This window comes from Bombus impatiens, unplaced genomic scaffold (assembly GCF_000188095.3).
Source record: "Bombus impatiens unplaced genomic scaffold, BIMP_2.2 scf_0765, whole genome shotgun sequence".
In the NCBI taxonomy this organism is placed as follows: Eukaryota; Metazoa; Arthropoda; class Insecta; order Hymenoptera; family Apidae; genus Bombus; species Bombus impatiens.
This window is the reverse complement of record NT_177184.1, coordinates 1,140,205-1,155,558: the sequence shown is the minus strand read 5'-3', so window position 1 is coordinate 1,155,558 and position 15,354 is coordinate 1,140,205. Positions and strand designations below refer to the sequence as shown.

The 15,354-nt window shown below is 46.6% G+C and overlaps 1 protein-coding gene across 2 annotated transcripts; it reads right to left on the bottom strand.

Moving 5' to 3' along the window:
• Positions 1-3,399: 3,399 nt before the first annotated feature.
• On the bottom strand, positions 3,400-15,348 carry LOC100746111 (transcription factor Sox-10-like). Of its 2 annotated transcripts, none has more exons than XM_003492547.4 (5): positions 12,547-15,348; positions 9,322-9,468; positions 6,395-6,728; positions 5,998-6,305; positions 3,400-5,586 (listed from the first exon to the last, which is right to left on the bottom strand). In XM_003492547.4, the coding sequence occupies exons 1-5, from the start codon at positions 12,783-12,785 to the stop codon at positions 5,319-5,321; spliced, it is 1,296 nt and encodes a 431-aa protein (XP_003492595.1). In that variant the 5' UTR covers positions 12,786-15,348; the 3' UTR covers positions 3,400-5,318. The 2 variants fall into 2 exon arrangements, with proteins under 2 accessions (XP_003492595.1, XP_012245761.1); XM_012390338.3 differs by having other exon boundaries at positions 9,322-9,450.
• Between the last annotated feature and the right edge of the window lie 6 nt (positions 15,349-15,354).

The window sequence follows — 15,354 nt, the reverse complement described above, 5'->3', positions numbered from 1 at the left end:
GATACGATTGCACGAGAGCGATAAGGAGCTCGATGCCTTCGTTGTCTGTCAGCGAGCTGGTTCGAGCTGGGACGAACAATTTTATTCTCGGGCTTTCGAAGAAGAGCGGAGAGACGAGGCAAAGGGTTGCGCGCATTATCGAGATTAGGCCGAACGCGTATCTCTGCTGTATCGCGTGTATCGCGGTCTCGCGTGGCTCGCGTCGAGATTCCGATGAATGGATAGCAAGGAAAATATAACCGAGCGATAATAGGAGAATCGGGGGACAGCTGCAACAAGGATTTACGACTCTTTGTGCGCGCACCGAATAATGCTCGAACTGTCCAAAAATTTATCGATCCTATCTGCCCTTGCCGGCAAATATTTACATCGTACACTGAATCTAGGAGGATGTCAACGTACTCCGATTTCCGAACACGAGTCCTCCGGTTTCCCGACCCCATCTACGCGAAAAAACAGCGCCGTCTTAAGCTCAAAGTGGTAACCGTACCAATGATAGACGTATTTTACGTTATACGCGTTGCAATTTATAAAGACGTTTTGAAATTTCGTTGGTAAACTTGAACAAACGCACTGTAGCGAGACACGACGGTCCGATCGTGTCGGTGAAACTCGAAACGAATCCGGAGATGCATCTGTATATCTGCACTCCGGAGACAGAGTCTGTTGAATCGCACGCTCTTCAAACTTTGGAGGAAAGCGAATCAAAGCTGCAAAAACCTTGCAACGAAGTGTCTCAATTTAATATCATTTTTATATTGTTATACAAAAAATTTGTCATTTTCTTCTTCTTTTCGAGAATAGACTTGACACACTCTGGCTCGTTCCAGATATAAAAAATCGATTATAAGCTCGGTAGGATCGTCTTTAATACCTACAGATTTTACTAATGCGATCGCGACGATCGTGTCTCACGCTATTAACGAAACTTTAGAGCGCTTTACATAGCACGTACAATATGGACGTAAAAGTCTTTAAATACTTTCGTGAGTCATTCTATGTGACGAAAAATTCGAATCGCTTCGGACGCGATTCAAAGCTCGGAACTCTTGAAAGTCTTCGTATGTGACGGATCAAGACTTTCAAGAATTCCAGGCTTCGAATCGCCTTCGAAACTTTCACACGTCCGAGGCTAACGATACGAAAATCCGTCGTTGCTATCGAGACGAGTACGTCTACGTCGGGTTTCGACGCCAACTTTCCAAAATGAAACGGTACCTCGCGTATTTGCGCTCCGAATCGCGGATGTATCTCGACGGTCACAGAAGCAACGAAGAAACGTCGAAGGAAAAACGAGTCGAAGGCGCGATCGCTTCCTGCTTTCGCGAGAATTCCCTCCTCCGTCTTTCAGCATCGTGATATTTATGGATTCCGAGATTAAAAGCGCGCCGGTGATTAGCGTGCGGAGACCGAGCCCGGAGTAAATTAATTATATCGACCGAGCGCCCCGATAACTTATAACTGAATGCCTCTTTGTCCATCGGTTAGTTCGTATCCGGACCGAGATTTCGACATTTTTTCTCCCATTCGCGGAAGAATCTTGGAAATCTTCGGTCCACGATAAAAGGTGTGCTCCGAAACCAACCGACAGATAAACTCGACCGTCTCTCGCTCAATGGAATCTATTGTGGCAGATGGATCGAGGCGCGTTCCATTTCCGGGGTCAAGAATCCTCGTGGTAACGTAACTTTACCGAACTCCAGGAAGATCGACAGGGCAAATCTTTCGACGCAGAGAGAACGCTGCGAATTAGCCGATCCATTCCTATGTACGAACATATCTCGACACGAACAACCGCGAAAAAACCAAACAGCTGCGCGGAACGCTGACTCTCGTCAACTTTTTCATCCTCTCGTTTTTCTCTCGACGGTGAAAAAAATTCACCGTCACCCAACGCGATATCTCTACGTCGACGATCGATGTCGAACACGATGCAAATGTAAATACGGCGTATGATGGAGACGCGGTTCTTTCTAGACCGTGGATCGTTATACGTTTACGGTAGATTTAAATGTGTAGGATGCAAAGATGCGTAAGTGGCAAATGAAAATGACGAAGACGTGTCTTCTCGCGTCGAAAATTCACATAGTTTAGCGGCCAAAGAATACAGAGTCACCTTGGATGTCGGAGGCAGCCGACGATCTCCTTCGTCTCTGTTTGCGCGAATAAAAATCAGAAATATCGGAAAAATGATTTTTGTCTTCCTACTAGTTCGGATATGGGCGGCTCTATCGTGTAACGAAAGTATCAAGCTTTCGGTCGAATCGTAGGTATTTAAATACTTATAAACGGCAGCGTATGTAGAAGAGGAAACGTCGATTCCAAGGCGCCTCGGGCCGAAAAACGGTGAAGCGTCACGCGTTGGACGAAAAACATACGAGGGCCTTCCAGCCGTTTAATCTCGAGACGCGGGTAAGTGGCGTAAAAGTCGCGACACGACTATTCCCACGTTCGCTCGTTGGACGGATATTCGTTCCGCGATAAGGCCTGTTTGCTCTTGGAAACTTAGAACGGTCCATTCGCGGTTCTTCTATTTCCCTCGTCCCCTAACCCCGTTCAACGAACCGCTCAAATATTTGGCTTTTTTCGCTTGTTTTATATCGTGGTTTATAACGCGCGACCAGCGAAAACCAACCCGGTTGATTCGACCGATTTCATTTGGCTCGGCGAGATTTGCAAAGAAAACGGATTGCGCTATATAATTGCCGTCGTATCGCACCAAAGTGCAACCTCTTTTAGCTGCGATAACTAAATGATCTGCTACATCACGCGCTTTTTATACGACAAAGAAAAGGTAAATTAAAGGGCCTGCTGCCACAAAGAGATTAACAGAGATCAACTGGAAATTCGTCAAAATCAAATCAATTGTTTCAACGCGAGTTTGTATTTTTTCCAAAAAAACGTTGTTTTCCGTATTTCGCCGAGTATTTCAGGACATTTTTAGATCTATATGCGCGTCAAGTGCGAATATAGACTCAACCTGGACAAGAAATTCCAAGGATCCGCAAAAAATTCCTTTCTCGTTGTTTCTTCCACCGAGATTCTCCTCGATTTGATGCAATTTAAAGAATTTCAAGTATTCGTAACATTGTGATAGACGGTAGCTTGGTCCTTAGCGCGTCTAGCTCAGTTTTCCTCTATGTTTCATTTCATTCGTATCTGACGTCATTTCGTCAGAACTTCCGAGACCTTTTTAATCGTCGATAAAAGCGAGTTGGCAAATAAAAATTTTATTCGATGCGTCTTATTCGATTTCATTAATCTGTCGCGTAACGACGTTCACGTTTCTACCACCGTGTATCCTTTGGTCTTATCTGCAAGCCAGGCAGAAAAATCTCGACGATAGCCTGGCGAAAAGGAAGGGTTAACGATCAATCGTTATCTCTCAACTCGTAACAGTTTCTTTTTTTCTTTTCTTTATTCCGACAAACCTTAGAATATACCGTCGTACTTATAAATTAACTTTTCGAACGCTCGCGCGTCAAATGTTTCTACACGCTCTACGCTTTTCGCGCTTCTTATAGGCGGCGCGATAAATACATATGTATGTCTAACGATAAATGTAAGTACAAAAGCACGGCTATCGGGGTAGCATAACGAATACGGCGTTAATACCTGCGTTAATTACCGCGACGATCGCGTGCTTCGATTCTTGTCTCGTCGATCATCGCTCGACACGAACCCATCGAACTTGCAACTTTTCCCTCTTCTCGATTCATCGTCGGTTAAAATGTCTTATCTAGCTTTTTTTTCATTTTTCAACGTACGTTAATGTGCTCGAAATTCTCTTAAAACGTATCTTTTATCTTTTATGTAAGGTTACGAAACCCTGTGTCTCTTCCAGAGATATAGAAACAGTCTGATTTATGTGCCCTAATTGCTTGTCAAATAATTTTATTCGTTTATAACGCTTTGCTTGTATTATTATATCATTGTTTATAACGTTTAAAACGTTTTATCGTAAACAGTATGCGCATCCCTGTATGCAAGTATTCGACCACCTGGTAATTTCGTATCGATTAATCTAAATGTACGAATGTGCGGGGCTATGTTGAGCGTATGTCACTGCTACTACGTCTTTGCCACTATCTGAAGCGTTTAATTAATTGCTACGTTAATAGTACATTATCTCTTTGTATACTTACGTATAATAATTATAGACTGTTACGAAACAATGCCTAGGTATTTTAATTCGAACGAAAAGAAGCAAACATCGCGGAAATAACAAGATTTCGATTTTCTTCGTTTTCAAAATGATAGATAGGACATTTTAACCAAGTGTTCCTTTCTCGAGAAATCCAACGGCTCTGCCTGACGCATCTTCGAACTCGAAATTCGCAGAGAGGACGTCCACGTGGACGTGGTACAGCCATGTCGCGTGACTTTGGCGATCCAACTACGACCGATCGAATTTCGCAGGTTTATTTGAAGAGCGTGGCAGCTTCGATACGCAACCGAATCGCACTCGCCAGCGCAGCGGCCGGTTTACACTTCAAGCCTTATATATTATTATTATATTTAGATCGCGCGGCAGGCCACCGTATCGAGCGAGCTGTTTGTTTAGCCTGAAATTCTGCGCTTTGGAATGGCCGACTGTCATGGAATGATGTCATGGAGTAAGATCGTGGCTGTGCGCGCCGTAACATCTCTATGTCCTCCAAACGTCCAACGATCGCGAAACGTGTTCAACTCGAAACGCGGAAACTTCTAATTAATTGGACTTCGCGCGATCCAGTTTCCGCTCTCGAGCTAACGCAATACGCGCGCACACCCATACAAACACACTACACTACATCGTAATGATAACATCGTTTAAACATTTTCAATTCTTATATGTCGTGGTTAACTCTTGTCGTGATTGAAATTTCACCTGCCCACACATACCTATTATCACAAAATACTATCAATTTGTAACCGCTGCAAACGATAACTTCTCTACTTTTCGCGTGATATTCAATAACGATAGAACATTCGATTACGTTTATTTGATTTGGTCGATTTTTAGAACGTGAAAAGAACGTGTCGAAATTTAAACGATTGATTGAAATTGTTCCTGTGATTTTATAATTATAGGACGCAGTGTACGCGTACGCACATAGGTACGCACCATGCATACGGCAAACACACTCGTGCACATACACACACACATACAGACACGCTTGGAAAAGTCAGCAATAAAATATGTAACCTTGAGAAAACTTAATAATGTAGTTAGTTCGTAAATGGGGACACGATTTACCATTTAGGTTTCCAAAGAATAATCTCCGGAAAAATGTCGATTGGGCGATGACGTGCGTATCGCGCTGTTCTCTTTGTTCCTACATGTAATGGGGCCAAGTTTCGATACCAGGTACGTAACGTTGGTATTGCGCGTAGGACGTAGACACGTGCGGATGGCTCATCTGCGTAGTCGTGTGCGAATAGTGTGGATTATGGGAAGAGGATATGTACTGCATAGGAGGAAGTGGTGGCTGAAGCTCGTGGTATCTGACAATGTCCGCCTGCGCTCTGTCTTCCCAAGACGTCTCGGCGATCGGTTGCTCCGAGCAGTGTCGCTTGTTCGGTCTCTCGATCTCCTCCTCGTATCTGAAAAACGTTATATTTCAGCGACTCGAAATTTTCGAACAAAACCCCATGCATACGAGCGAGTTCTGCCACGAGAACGACACTGGGCTGTCCGTATCGCGTTATAAATACACTCGAGATTTATTTCCAAGATATTTAACACAGATTATGCACACGTTAAAATTATTGTTCCAGCTGGATTATAACGTAGATGCAAATTAAAATTAATCGTTTAGCCTAAAACATAAACCGGCGCTTTTCAAAAAAAAAGGGGAATTCCTATTAACTTTCACCGTGCGCGATTTAAGATAGAAATTCCTAGATAAAAAAACTCGTAAAGTGTAAGCTATCTGTACTTTTTGTAGCAACTGTGCTGGCTCGAGAGAAAACATGGCCTCGTCTACGTCAGGACCAAACGCAAGAAACAATTACCTGTTGAATATCCATTGAGAGGAGGTGGTCGTTGGTGCGGCTACGTGTACCGCCGGCACCTGAGGCCGAAGGTACTGGTCCAGCTCGTTGCTCTCGACTTCGCATTCTTGAAGGTTCAATGGAAGGTTCAAACCGACGCCGCCCAGAGACCCAAGACCGTTCAATTGACCCTCCTCGATTGGTAAACCATCTCCAACTTCGATGTACCTGAAGTCGACTCCTGGTTGATGTTGATGCGGTGAATCGCTCGACGAACCAATCGCCAAGTCTTGCTGATACATCGTACTATTTGGCTGCGGCTGATTTCCCTGTGAACCAGATTTCCTTCCTTTTTAGTTTCCATCGGTTCTTCTCGAAAGTACAGGCTCGCATATCTCTCCGTTTCAAACGTCCTTACCTGATTCGCGTAATGTTGTCCGCGCGGGGTAGTGGGAGGGGTCGGGGGTGACAATCCTTGATTAGGGGTAGTCGGAGGAGAAGAACTAACTCCGCTCTGAGGCGAGTTCGGTCCCTGTGTGCCCCTAGGACTCGCGTCCTCTTGCTTCAACGACCTGGACACGTTGAAGGTCACGTTGCTTTGGTTCCTCGACGGCGACCCTTCTCGACCCGACGGCCCGTTTTGCTTTCGACGACGAGGTTGGTACTTGTAGTCCGGATGCTCGCGCTTGTGAATCACGCGGAGACGATCGGCTTCCTCGATAAAAGGTTTCTTGTCGCTGTCGGACAGCAACCTGCGATCAAACGACCAGAAACCAAGAGATCAGACGAAATTGGCGCGATCTTGCGACGTTTTGTGTCATCGACGGTCGTCGATCAAGGTTCACACGCGCGCACCCGCTTCTTCGCGTATATGCGGCGCAGAAGAGGCTGGAACGAGAGCATTTCTATCACCATACGCGATACACTCGAGGAGTCGAAATGGGAGGTCTGGTTAGTGTTTCTCGCCGCGTAGAGTCTTAAAGGGCGCAGTTCACGCACACGCGTACATCGAGTATATACGGGAACTCGAGCGATTCTCGTTCGACTGCATCGCAACTCGAATCTCGTCTCGTCTCATCCAGCTCCGTCCCGTCTTGTCGTGTTAGTCTTTAATTTCTCGTGTTTATGTTCCCACTGGGCTCGTAAAGCCCCAAGACTGATAAGCTTTTCCGGTCTCGGCTGCGAGATCTCGAGGATTCCAGCAACGATTCCACGCTTCTAGGCTCTTTGCTCCTCCCGCGTCGCGTTTCCTTTCTCTACCCCGTATCAAACTCGAAGGTGACCAGACGAAAGGGTAGGAAAGGAAATATCTACGCAAAGTCTCGGTACCTGGTCTTTTAACTTTCACCAGAAATTTCTAGACTACGAACCGCTTACGTTTAAGATTTTGTACGATTTGAAAATTTCTCGAACAAAGCGTTATTACGTCGAGAATAAATCAATGGCGAACGACGAGTTAACTCGTCTTCCTCGGGTACACGCGCAGGTTAACGCGCGCGAGTCGTCACTGGGAAAGAGAGAAAAGAGACTCTCCATCTGGTCAACGGACTTTGCCTCGAGGTTTTTTTGTTTGGCAGGGCTTGACGATAGCGACTCGTCGCAGCCTCTCTTTTTCTTTGCCAGATGCAACGCAGGGTTAGCTAATTTGGATCTGTCTCTCTCCGCCACGCGATTATACGTTATCTGCGGTGCGTTATTCCGGTGTATCTGACACTGTACGTAAAAATCGCGATGAAAACGAGCCACGATAACGTCGTGGCGTCTATGGCTACGGCGATGATGGTGTTTGAGGTTCGAGGTATCGAGGGTGAAGCAAAACCGCGGCAAAATCGAGACGTTGCTTCCGTCAGATAAGATGCATTTACCTGTTCGTCACGGGTGTTATTTGCACGAAGCGTCGAGCGACGAAGGGGCAGGTTCGGAAAAATTCACCTGACGGGGACAAGGAGTTTATTGTGATTCTTGGGGGCCGTTTATCTGAGGCAGGAACCGGCCGGCAGCTGTTAGCACGCGCCAAGGATGAACCGAGCCTATCTGTTTTCGTTTTGTCGACAAACACCGTGTCTAATATTCGAACGCGATACCTTTCGAGCCGGAAGAAAAAGGACAAGATTTATTTCCGACGCCTACACCTGGTCCCTCGTAAATATCGACTACGTCGATAGTAGCCCGCAAGTCGTTTCTTTTTGCAAATAATCCGACGACGCCGGCTAGAGCTGCTCGGCGCACATCGGCGACGCTCCACGCAAAACGACAGGATTCGAAAGGCACGTTATTCCTTCCTTACGTCGCGTCGTTGTCGGTAAATGCTTTTTTATTTGCACGAAAGATTTTTATAAAAGTCGAAATTTACAAACCGATCTTTGATTGTACCGTTATGAATTTCATCGTGAATTTCAACTTTCAGATTGATGACGTATCGATGGCTAGACTCTCTTCTTACGAGCTCAACAAATTGTAATTTATTTAATCGAGCAGCAACTAAAGTTCCGTTTCGAATAAACGAAGTTCCGCGGCAAAACTCCGATCGGTCGTGTTGTGCTCCTATTTTGACGTTAAGACAGAGATACGCGGGGGATATCTGTGATCGGAATCGCGATCGGGCGGCATTGTAAAATGATTCACCGCAGGGGTTCTGATCGATGTGGTCGGCGAGGTCCTGTGATCCTCGCTCGCGCGACCCACCAGGGCATCTCGTTAGTCTCGATCAGGAAATGGAATATCGTTCCCTTCTCGCGACTTTCACAACGTGCGGTATACCATTTTCTCTTCCGTCGCGTCGTCTATCGATCGATCGACCGAACAGTCGTTACGCGTCGCTTGTTATTTGGTACAACGATAGCTTGGCGATTTTCGTAGAAAATTGTATTCAGATGCATCGTATTTTGCTTTCGAGTAGCAGAACGCGTCATTATCTAAAAAGTCTAAAAGTTATCGAGAAATTTGACAAAGACGTCGCTTTACTTTTCTCTTCCGTATCGCTTCCACGTGCTGTACTAAAAGCTAGACTAGAATAGAACAAGCCGTGACTCCGCCTTTAGCTCCGGTTTTGACAACGCTGACCCGTTTACAACGAGTTCGGGGTTCGCGCGGTTGTCAACCGGGAACGATCGTACCACGTGCAGCCTCGGCGCCACGTGGTAAGAATGTGTTCGGTATGCGTCCCGTAAAAAATGCTTGCTCGCCAAATCGCGGGTAAAAATAGAACGAGGCAACAAGTGGTCGCGTGGACTGTTGCTTCAAGTCGAGAAGTCGAGAAGTTGCCGAAGAAATCAGAATCGAAGTCTCGCTCGCGATCAACCAACCACCGGTCGATTCGATAAAAGTAGCATACTAAAGACTCACCGCCAAAGCTTGCCCAGTGTTTTGGACAGTTCCGCGTTGTGAAGCTGCGGGTACTGATCGGCGAGTATTCTCCTTGCAGCTTGAGCCCACACCATAAACGCGTTCATAGGTCTCTTCACGTGGGCCGCTCTTTTATCACCAGAACCCCTGCAATTCGAGGACATTATCTTCATTGGAAACAATTGTTTTCTTCGAATACAGCGCGTACGCGGAAACGGGAGATCGTTTAAAAATTCCCATTACCAATTTCAAGGAAATTTTCAAGTTATTAACTATCGAACATTCGTGGCGTGAAAGGATTTATGTAGCGAGAAGCGAAACGTTTGGATGGAAGATAGAAATAGAGATCGAGGAGGCTGCTGCGATAAGGAAGCAGCTTCGTCTTCTAGTAATTTGATTGGAATTGTTGGTCGACTATAATATTCGTAGCAATAAACTTCTGCACTTTTATATATGAATTATATTTCATGCGATATCGCGTGGCAGCTACAGCGGCTATAAAAGGTATTTGCACATACCCTTGTTTTATTATTATCAGGTAATTATCAGGTCTACGTTTCAGTTTCAGTATATGGGATTTTTGTAGCCATATAAAGTACTATCGATGCAAAATTTAATATAAATTCTTGGATCAAATTAATTCGTATGAAAGTACTATAGTACCGTGTCAATACGTGTTTCACAGCCGCTGTATGCCTTTCTTTTCCTCCCAATAAATGCGACTTAAATATTTGAGCTGTTTCTTTATTGCCGCAATCCGTTCGATTTCGGAGAATACATGGATCTGGTAACAGTCGTTGCAAGAGAATAACCAAAGGCTAGTCATATCGCGACGTATCCTCGTGCATAGAAAATGTTCAGTCGAACTATCTTCAAGTCATCCTGCGAATCGTTCGGAAAGCAGGTTGCCGATTCGAAGAAAACCTTCCAGCTACGAAGTACCGAATATCAGTGACAAGAAGGAATTACAGTGACGAGGGGCGGAAGGTTCGAGGGATAGAAATTCTGGAAAACGCGTCGATCCGGGGACACTGGTTGCGAGAAAATAACAAGAGGTCGGTGGTATCGCGACGTATCCTCGTGCTCGTGTATCGAGAGTTTTCTACCAAGCTACCCCTGGGTCATCCTGCGGAACGCGGCACGCTTAAAACCGGCCTTAAAATAACACCGGCGCTGCCAACGGGTGACGAGCAGGAATGGACGTATCCCTTTCTTTCCTAGAAGATGACTTCATAAAACCGTTGCCTCGTCCAGCCAGGGATCGACTGACGTGACTGACGTGATTGCCGTACAAGCCCTTCTCGTGCTGTTTTCTTTCTGGGATTAATCGAGCCTCGTTCGAGGACCTTACGCGAACCAAAACCCCAGACGTCGACCGGCTAGGAACCGAAGGAAACGCGCTTCACCGAGATACGCGTACGGACGACCTGTCGGCAACGGGATGCTGTCCCTGCTGCCGAAGGTGGAGAGACTTTTAAAAAGCACAGCCGCAACCGTTTCGAAAGACTCTGGTGTGTCACGGAGAAAGAGAAACGTTCGACAAGGAAAGAGAAAGAGATAGAGAGCGAATATTGGAAGGAAGCAGCCGAGAAAGAATTTGAGAAAAGAGGCCCGTATATATTTCGGCCTCTTTGAAATAAGAGGGGCGTTAAATCCGTGAGCAAACCCGAGGAGCCGTTGGTAATTAGCGCGGGTCCACTAACAAGGGTTTTCACAGCAATCGCGAGTCACTTCGCTGTACGCGGTTTACCTAGATACGCAAAAAATCTTCGAGTCTTTGCACCTCGTTTACGCGGTTTCGCGGAGTACTAGCTGACGTGCGTAGGCGTGGCACCAACTACGCAGCAGCTGCACCCTTTTTTCGTTTCTACGACTTTTCGTTCACCGAGTTACGTTCCTCGTTACGCGATTTCGTGAAAGGAAATTTCGCGTTTCAATGTCGAAAAGTTAGTCGCATTTCATTGGAACGATAAAGTTTCGTTAGACGGCAAGTCGCAAGATAAGGAATAGAGAGATGTTTGTGCCTCTTTCTTTTCCACGATGTTCCGTTCTCCGTTACGCGATATCACCAAAAGAAATTCGCGTTGCGAAAATGCTAGTCGCGATTCGGACTTTGAAAGATAGACGAGCTCTAGGTAAACGATAAATTGCAGGATAGGGGAAAGAGAAAGAGCAACGTGGAGGAATTACACGGTCGTATGGGGCGAGAGGAGGAAACGCGCGATAGTTCGACTGCATTCTCATGGATTTCATGGGAATTAAAACTAGTCGATTTTATCGGGCCCTATCGTCGGGAATAAACATCGTACCCCCTTTAGCTACCCCGAGATAACCCTGTATAATTGAGGGTTAGCGCGATAAGCCGTCGCGCATAGCGATACACGCTCGGAGATTTCAACCGTAGCTAGGAAATTTTCCGTGAGTTAACTGTACACCTATGCTCGTTCCGTAACAGAATTTTGGAAAATCGTTTCGACGAAGATTCGCGGCTACGTTTAAATGGCATTTGCATCGCAGAATAACGATTCTTCGCGTTGCCATCGAAGAAAGATTGCGTCATCCCTTCGCGATCCGCGTTTCGATTTTATCGAATCGTAACGATCGTCGGTATGGCGCAACGAGCCGACCATTAATTCGTCGTCCCCTCCTTCGATACGCGAAACGAAAAAACGCCGTTTCTCGTATCGCTTCTCTCATCCTTTGCGGGCTCTCCTCCGCGCTTCTCACAAATCACGATCGACGCGCTGCGACGGACAGAAACAGAGAGGAAAGACAGAGGCAACGAGATCGGGCATTAATTAGCTAATTTGCGTTAATTGGCAGCCGAGGACACATTTCCACGAGCCGTTTCCCAAGCCGAGGAAACCAGTGCGTCATAATTAAGTTAGCGTTACGTATTTTTAAAGCTTGGACCGCGCGCGTTTACACCCTCCCTCTCTCTCTCTCTCTCTCCCTCCCTCCCTGCCTTTCCATCGTTTTATTCTTTCTTTCCGCTGCGCGTTAAAATCTTGGCGTTAAAACGCGTCTTCGCGAACGCTAACGACGCTTGCTAAATATCGCTGCGAAATGCAGGAGAAGAAGCTTTCGCGTTTTTTACGTGACAGTAGAGATAACGCAAAACTCTGTCGGGTATTTAGTTAGCGCGGGTAAAGCTCGTCGCTTCGGAAATTGCGTATCGATTATAGAGACAAGTGTTATGTGGAAAGCGTCGAACGTAAAACTCACTTGGTAGCGACAGGTACCAGGGTCCAATCGTATCCCTGAAGAACTTTGGTAACCGCTGCGCTGATTCTTTCGCCTCCATTCGCGGCAACTGTAGCAGCGACAGCCGACGCTTTTCCATTATTGTTGTTACCGTTGCTTCCATTGCTATTAGTCGCGATAGGGCTGTTAGAGTTGACGGAATTAGCAGCAGCGCCGCTCGACGAAATCGAACCGGATGCCTCGCCCATGATATCGTTCATCTTCTCTCAATTTTGTTCGGTCGCGAAAGCAAGGAGAGAAACGATGGCGCGTCCGACGAATCCACGGATTTATCGCGCGCTACGAGCGTTCATCGTTCGAAGGAGAACGTGCACGTTACCCAGCGACGGTTCATCGATTAATTGCAATTACCATTTTATCGTTGCGGTAACACGTCACTTCCGTTTCTCGCGCTTCTGTTCCAGCTGCGTCGGTGATTTCTCTTCTTTTCTGTTCGGCTCGTTCCCTCCGACGCGAGATGGCCTGGTATCGGAGCGCGGCGCGCACGTTTGTCACGTTTAATTAATTTTGCACTCGATTACGAACCGAGCAAACGCAACGGGTATGCATGCCAAGCCGTCGGCAACTCGCCGAGGTCTCGGCCTATCTTCCAACGACTTTTTTCTCGTCGTGACTCGAGCCACGGCAATTCTAATCTCTTCTTCTTCTTCTTCTTCTTTGTGTATCGGCCCGTTTTACTCTTTTTTTCCTTCTGCTTCCACTATCGGCTACACTCTCTCCTTCTCTCTTCAACTGTAAACGATCGACGTTCCAGAACACACGAGCCAAAGCTGAATGCTGCGTATTCCACGGTTTCTCGGCCTCGATCCTACGCCGTCACTTCTCGGAACTTCTTCTATCGCCGAAATACTTCCGATAGCCTCGGTTCTCGCGATCGACGCTCGCTTCCGATTCCGTAAGATCCTACTGTTCGCCAGCTACCACCGATTCACGTTTCCACGATCTTAATGGCACAGGGATCTTTAAACGCCACCACGAAGACTTCTCGAGTTGTCGTGCACGAAATTCACTATATACATTCGATGCATAGATCGTCACAGGTTGTAGGCGAAAATTCGCCGAGGCTCGCGATTCTTCCACTCGGTGTCGAACCTGTTGGAAGATTTTCGTGGTAGTTGCGAGCACGGGCAAGCGGCCGACACTTCTGTCACTTCGTCTCGCGCGACAGAGTCGACAAAAGTAATCACTCTCGATGGAGGCACGAATGGTATGTGGCGCGTGTCAGGATCGCGCGGCGACCATAAACATCGCGCTCGTCTTTCGGTACTCGAAGGAAAACGAAACGAAGTACGCAAGAACGAAAAGCCTGAGTGTGGGTCGAGGATTTCTAGTTGCTTGCGCGATCGACGCTCGAGTGAGGTGGTTGAATCGCCTCGGGGCACTTTCCACCGATCGCTTCAGCAGCGGCTGCTAGTTGGGGGCGGAGCGACGGGCCGAGGAGCTGCTAACACTTGTTGCTTTACGATCGTGCCCACCGATGAAGCCCGAGACGAGGGGAAAGGGACCCTCGATGGTTTGCCCGACGGTCGACGGACGACCGACGATGGACGACGGACCGACGGAGGAGAGATCTCCTCTCGATTCAGCTTTTAATACCAGATCGTTACCTTTCGCTGTGCAAAGCTGCTTTTCTTACTTGGAATATCCTTTTCTGGAATATCTTTTTCATTTCTAGGATATAGCATATAAGAGACAAAAGTATTCGTACACTTCTGACTTATTGTAAGTGTAGAACAGATGTACGCAAGATCTTGCAGAAAAGTGAAATCTACGCCGATACCTTTGTTCGTCGCTATAAATTTCAGCAGATACGTATATCGGAAAAGTCTAGTAGGTTTAACATTATTTAGTACTTTATCCTGTAAGACGATCGATCGATTAAATCTTGTCGGAAGATTCTCTTTGGAATATTTATCGGTAAGCCATTTAGTTTGCGCAACTTCGAAGATCGTACATGTGACTCGTCATAGGTAAATCTTATAGTTACATACGACGCTTAACTAGTAGATTTCTGTCTCTTTAGAATTACTCCTGACGACATCTGTCGTTACTTCACAACGAGACAGCGTGAACTTTTTATTATTGTTATTTATTCACCTGTTATCGCCCGAGTCATCCTCCAACAAGAAATTGCCACGATGACGAGATGAGAAACGAAGGAAGACGAGCGAATAAAGTTGGGTCGGTTTTACTCTTTGCAGATATGAAATGTAATAACGCGTGGAAAGGTAGAAGATTCTTGAATAAACGAATTATTTGGTCCCAGAGATCGACGATTCGAACGACCAGTTGAATCGTCCTGCCCGGTTAAAGACACGTTAAAAAGTCAACGATCTCGCTCACAGCATTTTACTCGACAAGGAAAATGCTTCGGTCCTTTGGAATCAAATTCGAACGTTCGATTCTCCACCGACTGTCAGCCCCCCCAAAAATCCCTGTATCGTTTATTTCGGACTCGTCTCTCTCCTCGTGGACGAGAGCCTCTATGGCCACGATATCCTCCGGGAGTAGGACCAATCGGGTTTCTTCTCGTTCCACCTACTTCTCCGTTCCTTTCTCTGCTCCTCTCTCTTTCTCTCGTTACGTCCCTCTTCGTTCCTCCCACGCAAGCAAGCCGATTGGTCGGCCAGTTGTTGGCAATAACGACGTCACAAGGAGGAGCGTGCAATTTTCCTGGCGATGCACCAAATGCGATCTCGTCGATGGTCGCGCTCGACCACGGCCGCTCCGAAGAAACGCGTCGCCTTTACCAGTCGTCACGTCGTCGAC

Coding starts and splice junctions, on each gene's coding strand:
- LOC100746111 (XM_003492547.4), bottom strand. CDS start 12,785: ATGAACGATATCATGGGCGAGGCATCCGGTTCGATTTCGTCGAGCGGC. Junction 9,469..12,546: donor CTGGTACCTGTCGCTACCAA/GTGAGTTTTACG, acceptor CTCGAATTGCAG/GGGTTCTGGTGATAAAAGAG. Junction 6,306..6,394: donor GACAACATTACGCGAATCAG/GTAAGGACGTTT, acceptor TCTGGTTCACAG/GGAAATCAGCCGCAGCCAAA.